The 17,493-nt window shown below is 43.0% G+C and overlaps 1 protein-coding gene across 3 annotated transcripts in view; it reads left to right on the top strand.

Moving 5' to 3' along the window:
- Positions 1-17,493, top strand: part of slc13a1 (solute carrier family 13 member 1) — a 72,136-nt gene that overhangs the window by 43,964 nt on the left and 10,679 nt on the right. For 2 of the 3 annotated variants that reach the window (XM_067999806.1, XM_067999804.1), the window contains exons 9-12: positions 2,238-2,336; positions 6,284-6,385; positions 10,977-11,062; positions 15,570-15,679. In XM_067999806.1, coding sequence (XP_067855907.1) covers positions 2,238-2,336; positions 6,284-6,385; positions 10,977-11,062; positions 15,570-15,679 — 397 coding nt within the window. The remainder of the gene's footprint in view (positions 1-2,237; positions 2,337-6,283; positions 6,386-10,976; positions 11,063-15,569; positions 15,680-17,493) is intronic. The other variant, XM_067999807.1, reaches the window with a different exon arrangement.

Genomic DNA, 17,493 nt, shown 5'->3' with positions numbered 1-17,493 from the left:
TAATAAATACTTGTGTCAATTGAATTGGGAAAAATTAATTTTCTATCCACACATACCAAGAATTGTTAACTGAATAATTATGGCACAAAATGAATGCTTTTTTTTCCATGAAATATATATTTTGTTATATTTACAACCCAAATTATTTCTATCTCTGATTAAAACATTTTGCATTCTTTCTGATATCTATGCAATCTCAAACAAGTTATAAGTAGCTTAATGAAGCAGTACATTTTAGACTAGTTGGTATGCCTGCAGGAACATACTGTATATGAGCATCAAGGAGAGGAAAATCCGCAATGTTGTTGGCAAGATAGGGGCATAATGTGGACACGTCTCAATTCTGAGGGTTGGGTTTTAGGGTGGGATACATTTCCACAAAGCTTATGCCCCATTTTCATTGTGAGTCAATTTCTAGTCTGGGTGGACGGAGCCATTTCTTCCACCTGCCCCTTCACCAGCGCACACGTGCAAATGAGATGGATAAGGTGTCGGAATTCCTGTCATTTCTGCCCCACTAGACATTATGCCCTTCGATGTAACTTACAAGCAGAAAAAAGAGACATAACCATCTCAGGAGCAGATCTATCCGATGGAAGTTGCCTGGACAACTTTTGTCCGTATCTCAGATTTGCCTCATCATTTGGTAATCTTATTTTTACTTTGGGAAGCTACAGAGCTTCATTTTGAACTGCCAGAGTGAAGAACTCTCTGGTCACCTGCACACTTTCAGCCCCCGCCCATAGAATAGCATGAGTTTTCTTATGAGGATTCACCAGTTTGCAAACTTGATGAAGAAGGAGGAGAACATAAAGAACTCATCAATATACTTTAACACCAATCTCAGAAGACCATGCCCCTACTGCATATATTACATCATTTAATGTTGCAATGAACTTTTTAAGCAGAGAATATTGGAACATCCAACTACTTCTGTTTATTACCCTATCATTCTTTCTGTTTTGTGGTGTCATGTACTCATTTTTTGGATTACACACCAAGAACCAACCTTCACTAACTTGGGTTTCATTTGTAAATGCAGTCTAAGCTTTTCACACCTAACATTACCTTTAACCTCTGACCATTGAGTCAATCATTCACTCAACCAAGGCAACTTGCATTTCTGTAGCACTTCAAGTCTGTTAATTGTATCCATGCGATTTATATCAATTGGTGTTAATTGTATTCAGGTGGTGCGTATCAATTGGGAACTCTCTATCCATTTATAAGGGAGCTGATCTAAGGTGGGGTGGGTGTAATGTGGAGCTCTATGAATAAAGGTTTGGAAGCAACTGAAGACTAGGCTTCCATCTTTCACCACCTGGTTATCCAGTTTATAAATGTAAGGAATCTTACAACACCAGGTTTTTGTCCAACAATTTTATTTTAAAATCACAAGCTTTTGGAGATTATCCCCTTCGTCAGGTGACGTTGTCATTCACCTGACGAAGGGGATAATCTCTGAAAGCTTGTGATTTTAAAATAAAATTGTTGGACTATAACCTGGTGTTGTAAGATTCCTTACATTTGTCCACCCCAGTCCATCACCGGCGTCTCCACATCCAGTTTATAACAATGTGCAGAGAGATGCCTCAAAATGCTTTACAGAGTAGACACCAGGAAAGGGATAAATAGGGGTGGGTGCTCAAAAGCTCCTTAACACCTGATTTACCCCATTTTCAACCCTACTCTCTCATTTGTTTAGTTCAAGAGAGAACATCTGCCTTCCCCCTTTTCTTTGCTCTTCTTTACATTTGAATTTGAGTTCTGTTTCTACTCTCAAATCCAACCAAACTCACTAATTCTACAAATCTGTTGTCATCATATCCTGATATGAACAAACCTTTCCCTGCAATTTATGCACACTATTGAACCATATGCTACCTGATCGCAGACCTGGTGCTATTATGAAACTATATCCCACTCATGCCTGATCTCTCCCACACTGTTCACCTCATTGCAAAAATTTTTAATCCTACAAATTACTGATGGTGATATTAGCAGATGAATGCTTAAGGCATTTATATAACATTTCTTTATCTGCTATTTTAATTTAGGCACCAGCCTATTTATTTTAAATGAGTTACTGCCTCTGTTAAGATCGAGGACAGAGAAAAATATCTTATGAGTCTGTTCAAGCTTTGTTCATTAATATTGCCAACAGAAGCTTGTCAGCTTATTTTTACACTACTAACTTACAGTATTAAACAATCTAACTGTTCTCTAAAATATCACAGCTTTTCAGACACATTTAAATTTGGCAAAGAAAAGAACAGCAGAGAAAAAGCATCAATAAAAGTGATTGAAGAGGAGTACAGGAAGCTTGGACCCATGGAGTAAGAAAGCTATTATAATAATTCATTTTAACTACTGATAAAGTAAATCATGTTCTTGAAATTATGCTGTGAGATAAAAGCATACAAATGCTTAACTCATTCGTCTGAAATTCATTTGTCTGCTAATCTAGTGGAGCCAATAACCCACGTAATTAAACAGATTAACGTCCCCACTCAATAATGGATAAAAGATTTTCGGACAGTGTGTTTGTGTGCTATTATCCCAAAGTGTAATTTCAGGGTATTTTTTTATTTTAGTGATCAAATGCATTCTCATTCTTATCTGAAGCTTTTAAGGTACGAGCCCATGGAATCCAGGGTGCCTTGGCACTTTGGATACAAAACTGGCTTAGTGGCAGAAGGCAGAGGGTGATGGTCGAAGGTTGTTTTTGTGACTGGAAGCCTGTGGCCAGTGGGGTACCACAGGGATCGGTGCTGGGTCCCTTGCTGTTTGTGGTCTACATTAATGACTTGGATATGAATGTAAAAGGTATGATCAGTAAGTTTGCTGATGATACAAAAATTGGTTCGGGTGGTAAATAGCGAGGAGGATAGCCTCAGTCTGCAGGACGATATAGATGGGTTGGTCAGATGGGCGGAACAGTGGCAAATGGAATTTAACCCGGAAAAGTGCGAGGTGATGCACTTTGGCGGGACTAACAAGGCAAGGGAATACACAATGAATGGGAGGACCCTAGGCAAGACAGAGGGTCAGAGGATCTTGGTGTGCAAGTTCACAGATCCCTGAAGGCGGCGGAACAGGTAGATAAGGTGGTAAAGAAGGCATATGGGATACTTGCCTTTATTAGCCGAGGCATAGAATATAAGAGCAAGGAGGTTATGATGGAGCTGTATAAAACACTGGTTAGGCCACAGCTGGAGTACTGTGTGCAGTTCTGGTCGCCACACTACAGGAAGGATGTGATCGCTTTGGAGAGGGTGCAGAGGAGATTCACCAGGATATTACCAGGGCTGGAGTGCTTCAGCTATGAAGAGAGACTGGGAAGATTGGGTTTGTTTTCCTTGGAGCAGAGGAGGCTGAGGGGGGACATGAATGAGGTGTACAAAATTATGAGGGGCACAGATAGGATGGATACTAAGGAGCTTTTTCCCTTCGTTGAGGGTTCTATAACAAGGGGACATAGATTCAAGGTAAAAGGCGGGAGGTTTAGAGGGGATTTGAGAAAGAACTTTTTCACCCAGAGGGTGGTTGGAGTCTGGAACTCACTGCCTGAAAGGGTTGTGGAGGCAGGAACCCTCACAACATTCAAGAAGCATTTGGATGAGCACTTGAAATGTCATAGCATACAAGGCTACGGACCAAATGCTGGAATATGGGATTAGAGTAGACAGGGCTTGATGGCCGGCGCGGACACGATGGGCCGAAGGGCCTCTATCCGTACTGTGTGACTCTATGACTCTCTATGACTCTATGATATCATTTAACATGTTAAACTAGTTTATGACTGGCCGCATTTTGTATCGACATTTTGATGTCAAAAGAATTACTTTAAAATTTATTTAAGATGCAAGTACTGCTTGAGACACACGATGACTGTGTAAAACACAATTTATTTTGACAAAGAATGCTATTTTCAAAATATTTGTGAAGCCAAAATGGTTTTTCTGGAAACTTTTTTCTCTCCCACATAGAAAAAGTTGTAACCAGGGTTTTCATACCAGTATCAGTGCTTTCTAAATGCAGGCCCAGATTAACACCAATGCTTTGCCTTGGATTTGCTTTGCTTGACTCTGACAGGGGAGGCAAATTTAATTTAACCTGCCCGTCGGGAAACTGATGGGATCGGATGCAATGCTGGTTTTACATCCTGCCCGATTTTACTTTCCACTGAAGTCAGTAGAGAGTCAAATCGGGCCGGGTGTAAAATTGGCATTCCACCTGATCCTATCAGTTTCCCAATGGGCATGTTAGGTTGAAATTGCCTCCATGTAGTCAGTACACTAATATAATGCTTCGGCCCTGTATCCTTCCTGTGCAACTGAATTCTAAGGGTCAGGGTCTGGAGTGGTAGGAATAATCCAAACTTTCAGAGTGCAGCCATTTTGGGTATTACTGCAAGCACTGTTTTAATTTGCAGAGCTAGGCTATATGGTTTCTATAGGATCCATGCTCTCTGTTCATTGTAATGTTCCCCCAGCTGTTTTTAGTTGCATTTTTGCTTAACCTGATGGAAAATGCTCTTGTGAAGGCAGGATAAAAGCTCAAAGTCCTTCTAGATGTTAAAGACCTGTGACTAGTGAGATGCCACATCGCGCAGAACCACTGAAAATAGCAATGATGCGCATTGGTCCACAATGCTGATTTTGTTGGTTACCAGTCTATTTCCGTGCTAGTGAGAATCTTCCTCCCCCCTCCCCCCCCCCCCCCCACCCCCAAATTAAACTTTAGAGAGAAATAATGCTCAGAAACTTGTCCAATATGATGAAACGATTGACTTTTCTAAGCATTCTCATTTGTGGAAACAGAACAGATGATCGATATTTAATTGGGTTGCCATAGTAGACAAAGCCTATGCCTCCAGTGTCTATCAGCTAGCTTCTCTTTTCGATGTATTGCACGTTTGAAGTTATTTGAGGTGTAGTACAAATTGTACGGTAAGGTAAAAATTAATGTTTGAGGTGAAATATGAAAAAGGAGTTATATTGGGAAGGCTGTGAGTAACAATCGTACATGAGAACTGTTAGTGCAGATGGTAGAGTTCCTGCTTCTCAACTCAACACTATAGTTAGTCATAGGCAGAACTGAGAATTGAATTTGTGGCTGTCATTAAAACTTATTGGCAGCAGTGGGAGCAGGGTTGCTACGTGAGATGATTCATAACAAGTAGGCAATCTATGTTAAGATGGGGTGGAAAATGAATACACTGTCCTCAGTGATCAAGTGCACCTCCTATTAAATAAACATAGAGTTCAATTGATGGCTGTCAAAAGAGAAATCAATGGCCAGGTTGAATGATCTCTGAGTGGAAAGACATTTTTATCATATTAAGTGTCTTGTGTTGGGATATAACGATGGAAAAACCTGAGGTCAAAATGAAGTTGAAGAAAGGTTTGTGCAGGCTTGTTTTGTATGGCTGGTGCAGCATCATTAGTGATCTTCATCTATCATTTTTTGTTACTGCCAGTGATGATATCCTGCATGGGTTTCAACAACAGTCCCAACATTCTAAAATGGTGGAATTGAAGAGATAAGAAAAAGATAAAATCATCACAAGTGTGGCAGACGGAGAATATTTTGTTTTCAACTGGTGTGATAAGCTTACAGTTCAATTCGTAAACTCAGAGGAATGGAGAGTTTGGAGTCGGGAATGTAACAGTGGAGAAGGTTATAGAGGTATGGGGAGCAAAACCATAGAGGGATTTAAACACAAGGATAAGAATTTTGAATTTGAAATGTTAGGGGACCAAGAGACAATGTAGGTCAGTGAGGACAGGGAAGATGGGTGAGGGGAACTTGATATAGGATATGGGCAACAGAGTTCTGGGTGAGTTGAAGGTTACCAAGGGTGAAGGATGGGAGACCGGCCAAGGGAATTAGTCCAGTCTGTAAGTGACAAATTTTTGGGTGAAGGTTTTTTTTAGCAGCAGAAGGATTGAGGGAGGCACATGGGGGGTATGGGGGGGGGGGCAGGAAGTTATGGTGGCCAATCGCTGGAACCCCCAAGGAAATTCCCAGTGTTTGTCTTGTACCTCATCCTAAACCCCTCTACATCTCTTCCCATCTTAAAATCTACCTCTTTGACCATACTTCTGGCCACTTCCTCCACATCTCACAATTCTGCTTGGTATTCTATTCCTCCCACCTTGTGAGCTACCTTGAATGTTCTGCTACATTTTAATGTCATAGAAAACAATAACTTCTGCTTATATCAGTAGTGACCAAAGAGAAACAAATATAAACCAAAGATTTCTTTTGTATGTTTCAGATATCAGGAGATTGTTACCCTCACTATCTTTTGCGTTATGGCATTGTTGTGGTTTACACGAGATCCTGGATTTTTCCCTGGCTGGTCCTTTCTCTTCCCACAGTAAGTGTAGGCAGAATAATGAGTTTCCACGTCTGAGAGCTATACAGATTGAAATTTTTAGATGAAATACGCGTTGAATAAGAGTGGTGAAGAAAACATGCTGTTTGTGCACCCAGAAAATCACATCCAACCATTTGTTATGATGATGTAGTGGAATCAATTAGACAGCTGGAGTGTGGTGCAGTGTTTATAATGCAATTTGTTTTTGACCACTTAAAACAAAGGAGCTGATTTTAATTCGGAGTGGGTTTTGGCTGAGTGTGACTCTGTGACACGAACCTTCTGTTCTAAATTTCAAACTGGGGGAATTTAACCCCCGGACCTTATTAATATCTGTCTGGTGGACTTCCCACCCGATCGTGTCGGAAACGTGAAGGCTGCCCAATTTCTGGGCATAATTTCCAGCGGGCCTCCAGGGCCCTATTTAAAGTGGGAATGCATCTCTTGAAGGGAGGCTGTATTTCCTGCTGGCTCATTGCTCTGTGAGATTGCTGCAAGAAAGTTTTCTGCAGAAATGAGTCGGAAGCAAGCCGCCAGGTTTTTTGAGGCCTCCTTGGAGGTCTTTGTGGAAGAGGTGGAGGCGAGGAGCGACAAACTCATTCCCATGAGTGGCAGGAAGATTGCAAAGATTGACATACCAGGTCTGGAGAGAGGTGGCAGAGATTGACAATTCCTGGACCTGGGTGAAATGCAGGAAATGTTACAGTGACCTGTCAAGAGCTACAAGGTTGAGTACAGCTCTTCATTTCTCCATCTCTCTCAATACCACATGGCAACAGTCCTTTCCCCCCCCCCCAACCCCACCCCACCCCCAGCACTCTGAACAGTTCCCTCTCCTGCATCACATTCTTGACCACCCATCACATGGATACATTATACCACCTCTCATTCTCATTCCAAACACACACTCACTCTTGCTTGTTTTCCTCACAGCAGAATTCTTTTCTCATTCTGTATCCTTTACGGAATCTGCAACTTCTCTCAAGGCTCACTTCATACTCCACAGACATGCTTTCCATTCAACACCTCCCCATCATCCTTGCATCTTACTTCTTCTCCCTCTCAGCATGTGCACCACAAGCAGAAGCTCCACACCCGTGCAGTGTCCTTTTCAGTAGCCACTCACTAGCTCTCATCCTCTCTGCAGGAGAAAATGGTGTCGAACACAAAGGAGAGGAGTGAGATCGAGAGAGGAACACCCTGCATCATGATCGTCTCCGAGCTACAGCAGCAAGCTGTCATGATCAGTGGCCCCTCGAGAGCTATCCGCATTGGAGATTTCAAGGTTGGGGGCTTATCCGAACAGGGTCTCTGACTATTACTTGTACCACATCATGTACTTCAGAAAAACACACATTCAGCCAGCTTGACAACACCAAGTTGCACGGGTGATGCCTGTTATCTGCTACTGTGCAACCTGTCAGTGCCAGGCTAACTCTTGTCTCTTTTCTCTATCCTCTAGGTCTTCCTCAGCAGCAAGAACCTCCAGAAGAAGACTCCTCGAAGAAGGACAGTCTTTCTGAGGAAGCACTGTCATGCGTTCCATCCTTCACCAGCACCAGCACAGAGATTGGCACTCCTAGTGGATTGGAGAGTGAGTTACAATGGTCTATGTGGTGACACACCCAGCACAAGTGAACAGGAGCAGGTAGTGGTGGCAGGGACAGTCCAGGAGACGGCTCGCTGGAGAGCGAGGTACTCTCCCAACTCTGCCGAGGGGGACAGAGATATGGGCTTCAAGGGCCCAGACTTCAAAATGAAACTGCTTGCCTCACATAGCAGTTATACAAGGTATTGGAAAGTCTGCCAAGGTGTTTCACCACCATGGCTAAAAGTATGGAGGTGGCCGCTTCCAACTTGTATGGTGCCATCTCACATGGCATCACCACTCTGCAGTCTACCTTGGAGTATGTGGCCAGTTTCTGGGATGCTGCAGCTGGGCCCACATAACAGGTTCTATGTTATCAGCCTTTGTACCTTTGGTAGAAGTTCAAATGGCTGCCATGCAGACTCTGGGCTCCACCTTGGAGAGAATAGCGGACCATATGGTTTCAAGGTGTCACTCATCTCCTGCAGTCTGCTATTCCGCAGATCAGTGGAACAGATGAGCTGCAGGCCCATGGGAGCAGCATTGACCCAACAGGAGCGGCACGCAGTGGCCTCCCTCAGGATGTCAGCACATCTGCTCCCTTGCCACCCCCTTAATCAATACCCTCCACAGTGCCAGAAAGCCAGCTGGGCCAGACTGCCCTGCCAGCAGCTGAGGTGCTGCCATCTGCAGCCAGGCCCCTCACAGGCTCGAACACCCGGAAATCACGGGCCACAATCATCTCAACATGAGCAACAGCAGACTTCCACCAGTTTATCTGGGAGAGCACCTCGTAGGAGTAATCATGCTGATGAGTGACCACTCGGACCAACACCAACACCAACACCAACACCAACAACAACAACAACAACAACAACAAAAACAAAAAACAACTTGAATTAAATAGCGTCTTTAATGTAGTAAAATGTCCCAGGGTGCTTTACAGCAGCGATTTTCAAACAAAATTTGAAACCGAGCCCCATAAAGCGATATTAGGGCTAAAAGCTTGGTCAAAGAGGTAGGTTCTAAGGAGCATCATAAAGGAGGAGTAAGAGAGAGGTAGAGAGGCGGAGAGGTTTAGGGAGGGAATTCCAGAGCTTAGGGCCTAGGCAGCTGAAGGCATGGCCGCCAATGGTGGAGTGATTAAAATCGGGGATGCGCAAGAGGCAAGAATTAGAGGAGCGCAGAGATCTTGGAGGGTTGTAGGGCTGGAGGAGCTAACAGAGATTGGGAGGGGCGAGGCCATGGAGGGATTTGAAAACAAGGATGGGAATTTTAAAATCGAGGCCTTCCCGGACCAGCAGCCAATGTAGGTCAGCGAGCACAAGGGTAATGGATGAATGGGATTTGCTGTGAGTTAGGATAAGGGCAGCAGAGATTTGGATGAGTTCAAGTTTTATGGGGGGGTGGAAGATTGGAGGCCGGCCAGGGGAGCATTGAAATAGTCAAGTCTAGAGGTAACAAAGGCATGGATGACGGTTTCAGCAACAGATGAGCAGAGGCAGAGGCAGAGGCGGAGACGGGCAATGTTAGTGGTGGAACTAGGTGGTCTTGGTGATTAAGTGGTATGTGGTTGGAAGCTCATCTCTGGATCAGATAGGATGCCAAGTTTGCGAACGGTTTGGTTCCACCTCAGACAGTGGCCAGGGAGAGGGATGGAGTCAGTGGCTAGGGAACAGAGTTTGTGGCGAGGAACGAAGACAATGGCTTCAGTCTTCCCAATATTTAGTTGGAGGAAATTTTTGCTCATCCAGTGCTGGATGTCAGACAAGCAGTGTGACAAATCAGGGACAGTGGAGGAGTCGAAGTAGGCGGTGGTGAGGTAGAGCCTCACGTAGTATACCGCAAAATGGTATAAGAATGCTCTTGTCATCCGGAGATCATGCTAAATATTTTATATCTCAGCAATGAAATGCCCATCTCTACTTAACCAAATGTATTGACTCATATCATGGTCTCCCACATAAAGATTGTAATTGGTTTTGAAGTATCGCCGCTGTGAACAGAAGGATTGCTTATTCAAGAAAGAGCAAGGCATTCACTCAGTGTTTTAGCCAAAGATTGCTTCCTCAATCAATAGCACAAAAAAACAGGATCAACTGGTCCTTCAGCTCATAGCTGTTCATGAGATGCTGCTGGTGCAGAAAGTCATTGGCAAATGTCTATTTAACAACAGTTATTGTGCTTCAAATTTAATTAATTGTGTGAAGAACTTTGTGGCATTTTGATATGATAAGTTTTATTATTTTTAGCTCTGACACTAACAACATTATATAATGAGTGTTTGTAGTTTCTATTTTAGAAGCAACTGTTGATATGCCTTTGGATGCCTTATGTTCAAATGTCTCAGAGATGGTTAACATTCAAATTATACACTGTAGAAAGAGTACAACATGCCAAATAAGAACATAAGAAATAGGAGCAGGAGTAGGCCACACTGCCCCTCAAGCCTGCTCTGCCATTCAATAAGATCATGGCTGATCTTCTACCTCAACTTCACTTTCCCACCCTATCCCCATATCCCTTGATTCCCTTAGAGTCTAACTGGACAGCTTGTGAGAATAAAGGTCGGTGCAGTGTGTATGAGCACCAATGTGCAGTGCCACAGAGGAACGGAATGTGAATTTATCCCCGCAACACCTTCCCTTCTGAGATGCCACTTCCAGCTGCATTTCTGTAGAGAAGCAGTGAGTGGAGGCCAGACACTATCTCACATGGGGAGCATAGATCCGAGGAAGAAATGTCACTGAACCGTTGTCATACATCAGTGGTCGCCCAGGACAGAATTGATAGACAGCTGTGAGCAGTCAGCCACCTGCCCTCTATACCATAGTTGTTTTATGGGATGCAGAATCAGATTGCCTTGATTTTTTTTTCCACATGAAGGTTATTTTAGAACATGCCATGAGATATTGTTGCTACTGTGATAGTTTTTAGGAGCAGGACAGTTTCTGTCAATTAGAAAGTCCCAATGCAAACTAAATGTAAATCGTTCTTCTGCAGGTACAAAGGTTTTGCCACAGATTCCACTGTAGCCCTCCTGCTGGGACTCCTTTTTTTCATCTTGCCTGCGGAGAAGCCTACTTCAGGTATAAAAAAAGAGTTGGGTTGTTAGTTCAAATTTTTCACTTTATTTATAAGTTTTCATTACAATCTGAGCAGGTTAGCATCAATTCCAACAACTGCTTTTCACATCTCAAAATTCAGGCTGTGATCAGGCCCACTGAAAGAGAATACCACAGGTCAACTGAGTTTCATTATGTACTGTATTTAGGGTTATTCACTAACTTGTTGTAAAGGGCCGCAATCTCAATATCTTGCATTCGGCAAAATCCCAAAGCTGAGGCCTATGGATGGAAGGTTAGAGACACAGGGAGCTAAGGGTCACAGGTGGGAGGAAGAGAAAATGTGACCTGAGCAATATTATGAGTCATGAACGTGGCTACAGAACCCGTGGAATAGAATAAAATTGTGTGCATCTGGACAATGTTCCATTGCAATAGTCTGCCTCCAGTTCAATCGCCCAAGAACTTGCATCTTGATACAATGGCATAATAGTTTACCAATTCAGATCCCAGTGTTCAAACAAACACATTTTAGCTTAGTTTTTAAGAGTGTTTTTGTATAATAACAGTGCTTTTATAGAAATGTTGCAGTTGAATTCTGCAGGATTCAATGTACAACAACTGCATGTGGCCAATAGGGATGATCAACAGTTAGCACTTCAGTTAACAGAGACTTCAGTTATGTGTAGAGACTTGAGAAGCTGGGATTGTTCTCAATAGAGCAGTTTTAGAGTTGTTCAAAATGATGAGGAGTTTTGATAGAGCAGATAGGAAGAAACTGTTTCCACTCTCAACAAGAAATTTAAGATAATTGGCAAAAGAACCAGGGGGAAGAAGAGGAGGATTTTTTTTACGCAGCGAGTTGTTACAATCTGGAAAGCACTGCCTGAAAGGACGGTGGAAGCAGATTCAATAGTAACTTTCAAAAGGGAATTGGATATATACTTGAAAAGGAAAAATTTGTAGGTCTATGTGGAAAGAGCAAGGAAGTGGGACTAATAGGAGAGCTCTTTCAAAGAGCTAGCACAGGCATGATGGGCTGAATGGCCTCCTTCTGTGCTGTAAGAGTCTATGATTCTATGAACTGGGACATTTTAAAATATGCCGCTAAATTAAGACATCACTTGTTATCAACTGTGACATTAACGTTAGAAGGCATTTTGAAAACCTATAAAGACTAAACTGGTATTAAAAATGTTGAATACTATAAGTATTCCCAGTGCCAACAGTTGGAAGACTTTAATCAAGGGGGAGGCAACATAGAGAAAGGGAGAAGTAAGAACGTTGTTTTATTTTATCTATTTGCATCATTATGGGAATTCAGAATCGCTGAATAACAAGGGTGAATGAAAGTTGAAAATGTCATGAACTGAGGCAGGTGCCTTGCTCTAACTGTAACTTCCTTCACATTCCTTCCATCCACAAAAGATGTCTGTATGAAGGATGAAAATTACACTGGGTCTTTTTATTTCTTAGCAAATGTTTCATTGATAAATTTATTCATAAAGACATTCTAATAAGAATAAAATTCATGTTTATGTTGGGGGTTCTTGCTTTTTAAAAATAAAAATTTCTGAGGGTATGTTACTTACTAATATGCGACCAAGGCACGTGACTTGTTACAAGTCCAATACCATTGTTGCACTGGGTTGTGTGCTAGGAAAGTACAAGATCAACATAATGCTGACTCTTTCTATTCCCCACCCACACACAGTAGAGGGCAGGCACTTAACTTTCACTCAGCAACTCCCACGGGTGCATTGAGCATTCCGTGAATCAGCCTGCTTCAACATGCTGCGTCAGTGTCTTTGCTTCTGTGCCAAAGTGTTCTTTCATTTTTTTTTTCTTATTCAGTTAACATATCACATTCTTGGAATAGGAGGGGGAGCCTCAAAGAACACTGTTAAACTAAAAAAGCAAGAAATTTTGACACAACTTATACACGAGTCATGGGTGATTTTCTCATGTAATCTGGTCGGAATCCATTTTCCATGAGGGCTAATGAGATCATAGAATCATAGAAGTTACAACATGGAAACAGGCCCTTCGGCCCAACATGTCCATGTCGCCCAGTTTATACCACTAAGCTAGTCCCAATTGCCTGCACTTGGCCCATATCCCTCGATACCCATCTTCCCCATGTAACTGTCCAAATGCTTTTTAAAAGACAAAATTGTACCCGCCTCTACTATTGCCTCTGGCAGCTCGTTCCAGACACTCACCACCCTTTGAGTGAAAAAATTGCCCCTCTGGATCCTTTTGTATCTCTCCCCTCTCACCTTAAATCTGTGCCCCCTCGTTATAGACTCCCCTACCTTTGGGAAAAGATTTTGACTATCGACCTTATCTATGCCCCTCATTATTTTATAGACTTCTATAAGATCACCCCTTAACCTCCTACTCTCCAGGGAATAAAGTCCCAGTCTGTCTAACCTCTCCCTGTAAGTCAAACCATCAAGTCCCGGTAGCATCCTAGTAAATCTTTTCTGCACTCTTTCTAGTTTAATAATATCCTTTCTATAATAGGGTGACCAGAACTGTACACAGTACTCCAAGTGTGGCCTCACCAATGCCCTGTACAACTTCAACAAGACATCCCAACTCCTGCATTCAATGTTCTGACCAATGAAACCAAGCATGCTGAATGCCTTCTTCACCACCCTATCCACCTGTGACTCCACTTTCAAGGAGCTATGAATCTGTACTCCTAGATCTCTTTGTTCTATAACTCTCCCCAACGCCCTACCATTAACGGAGTAGGTCCTGGCCCGATTCGATCTACCAAAATGCATCACCTCACATTTATCTAAATTAAACTCCATCTGCCATTCATCGGCCCACTGGCCCAATTTATCAAGATCCCGTTGCAATCCTAGATAACCTTCTTCACTGTCCACAATGCCACCAATCTTGGTGTCATCTGCAAACTTACTAACCATGCCTCCTAAATTCTCATCCAAATCATTAATATAAATAACAAATAACAGCGGACCCAGCACCGATCCCTGAGGCACACCGCTGGACACAGGCATCCAGTTTGAAAAACAACCCTCGACAACCACCCTCTGTCTTCTGTCGTCAAGCCAATTTTGTATCCAATTGGCTACCTCACCTTGGATCCCATGAGATTTAACCTTATGTAACAACCTACCATGCGGTACCTTGTCAAATGCTTTGCTGAAGTCCATGTAGACCACGTCTACTGCACAGCCCTCATCTATCTTCTTGGTTACCCCTTCAAAAAACTCAATCAAATTCGTGAGACATGATTTTCCTCTCACAAAACCATGCTGACTGTTCCTAATTAGTCCCTGCCTCTCCAAATGCCTGTAGATTCTGTCCCTCAGAATAGCCTCTAACAACTTACCCACTACAGATGTCAGGCTCACTGGTCTGTAGTTCCCAGGCTTTTCCCTGCCGCCCTTCTTAAACAAAGGCACAACATTTGCTACCCTCCAATCTTCAGGCACCTCACCTGTAGCGGTGGATGATTCAAATATCTCTGCTAGGGGACCCGCAATTTCCTCCCTAACCTCCCATAACGTCCTGGGATACATTTCATCAGGTCCCGGAGATTTATCTACCTTGATGCGCGTTAAGACTTCCAGCACCTCCCTCTCTGTAATATGTACACTCCTCAAGACATCACTATTTATTTCCCCAAGTTCCCTAACATCCATGCCTTTCTCAACCGTAAATACCGATGTGAAATATTCATTCAGGATCTCACCCATCTCTTGTGGTTCCGCACATAGATGACCTTGTTGATCCTTAAGAGGCCCTACTCTCTCCCTTGTTACCCTTTTGCCCTTTATGTATTTGTAGAAGCTCTTTGGATTCACCTTTGCCTGATCTGCCAAAGCAATCTCATATCCCCTTTTTGCCCTCCTGATTTCTCTCTTAACTCTACTCCGGCAATCTCTATACTCTTCAAGGGATCCACTTGATCCCAGCTGCCTATGCATGTCATATGCCTCCTTCTTATTTTTGACTAGTGCCTCAATCTCCCGAGTCATCCAAGGTTCCCTACTTCTACCAGCCTTGCCCTTCACTTTATAAGGAATGTGCTTACACTGAACCCTGGTTAACACACTTTTGAAAGCCTCCCACTTACCAGACGTCCCTTTGCCTGCCAACAGACTCTCCCAATCAACTTCTGAAAGTTCCTGTCTAATACCATCAAAATTGGCCTTTCCCCAATTTAGAATTTTAACTTTTGGGCCAGACCTATCCTTCTCCATAGCTATCTTAAAACTAATGGAATTATGATCACTGGTCCCAAAGTGATAGAAATCTATTGAGATCTGTTGCATACAATCATCAAGCAGTGGGGAGGGGGAGACTTCCTTATGCAAAATAAAAGAAAAAAGAAACTACTTCTTGGGAAAAAAAGGCAGTTTGCATTAAATTTGTCTGTAATTAGAACTGAATGATGGGTTTTAAACCAGACTATTGTTACAGAATGCATGTGTCAGCCAGGGTACCAAGGTTTTCCTATGTCTTTTGCCACCTGCTTTTGATCCTCTTACAGAGAAGAAGGAGTACACTACGCTTATTACTTGGAAAGAGTTCCAGTCGTGCATGCCTTGGGAAATATTATTACTTGTTGGTGGCGGCTTTGCCCTGGCAAAGGGTTCTGAGGTAATATGGTCTGTATATGTTTTCCTCTATAAAAGAGCAAGAGCAAAGCTCGAAGGAGTGATGAACTTCACCTGAAGCCCTTGATTAGATGTTAGCCCTGAAATCGTTTTCTGTGACGTGCTGTTATTTCAAGAGATATTTTACCTTGTTTGCAAATCTTGCTTTTGTCCATTTGTGCTGCTACATAGTTAGTGAGATAGCAATGTCGCACTGTCTGGTAAATATGGTAGCTGAAAGTAATGGTAATTGATATTCACTGTAGGGTATTAAACAATGTTTGTAATGCAGGTTGATCAAACAATAATCTGCAATCATGCAGGAACATTCTTGGATTCTCGTCTTCACGCTATTGGACTCAATGGAACGAAAATCCAGTGTGTTCCATAACAGGCGGGCGATCCGCTTCGCCACATTACTGCCCATGTGGTGAAGATGAAAATTTACCCCTCTGTCTTTAGTACATATAATTAATAAATGATCACACCACATGCCTGACAAAAGTACAACCTTTGTTGCATATTGCATTGTTATCCCAGCTTGGCTCAGTGGTAGCACTCTCCCCTCAGAATCAAAAGGTTGTGGATTCAAGCCCCACTCAAGGACTTGGCTGACACTTCAGTACTGGGGGAGGTGTCACCTTTTGGATGAGAAGTTAAACAGAGGCCCCATTTGCCTGTTCAGATAGATGTAAACGATCCTATGGCACTATTCCAAGGTGAGTGGTAGAGTTCTCCCAATGTCCTGGCCAACATTTGTCCCTTAACCAACATCACTAAAACAGATTAACCGGTCATTTATCTCATTAAAGCTGTGAGCAAATTGCCTATTGCATTTGCACACATAACAACAGTGACTACACTTCAAAAGTAATTCATTGGCTGTGAAGCATTTTGGGACATCTTGAGGACAAAAAAAGCACGATATAATTGCAAGTTCTTTCTGTATTCACTAACTACTATATTTATTGTAACTGGAGAACAGCAGATGGCTGATGGGGTGTAAAGGCTGGACAAAAAAATAGAGCAGTTCAGGTGAGGCCATAAACCACATGAGTAATGTTTAAACAGTCAGAAAAATGGTGATATTGTGTTACAGCCATAAATACTGTCCCCACCGCATATAGTGGGCGCCTTCGTGCTAACACGATTTGCCCGCTATACACATTGGGCGGTTTAAAGGGGTAGCATTATTACAGTACTCTACCATTGAACAAGAATGTAGTAGATCACTATTGAATATGCTACTGCAGTCAGTGCTCAGTGCAAGCTGTAACCCCACACCATTTAAAAGGGATCAGAGGGGATTACATAAGGTACAAAAGGTAATTGGTCCTTCAATGAGGTGCTATTTCTAATACTGCGGATGCTGGAAATCTGGGATAAAAACAGAAAATGCTGGAACAGCTCAGCAAGTGCGGCAGTATCTGTGGAGAAAGAAACAGAGTTAGTATTTCAGGTCGAAGACATTCCCCTCTGCAATATTAGGTGGCCTGGAATGCAGCTGGCACTGGCACCAGCTGTGTTCAGGAAAACCTGGTTTCTAACTTAGCTGAATGTGGAGTCGGAAGGAGCAGATGTGCCCCTCCCAACCGTACGTTTAAACCACGCAAGACGCTGCTGACTAATGCTCCCCCGCCAATCTCAACCTCGACCCCTGCCCTCTCCTCCAATTGCCACCACTACCCCTCCAATCGCCACCACTACCCCCCACCCCAGCAAACCACGGTCTCTGCCCATCCCAATCACTGCCTATGCCCGCTACCCACTCCCTCCCAGCCAACACCACCCTCCGGTAAATTTTGCCCTTTTTGTTGT

The sequence above is a fragment of the Heptranchias perlo genome, chromosome 18 (assembly GCF_035084215.1).
Source record: "Heptranchias perlo isolate sHepPer1 chromosome 18, sHepPer1.hap1, whole genome shotgun sequence".
NCBI classification, from domain to species: domain Eukaryota; kingdom Metazoa; phylum Chordata; class Chondrichthyes; order Hexanchiformes; family Hexanchidae; genus Heptranchias; species Heptranchias perlo.
Note: the sequence above shows the minus strand (reverse complement) of the source record. Positions and strands in the feature narration are given on the sequence as shown.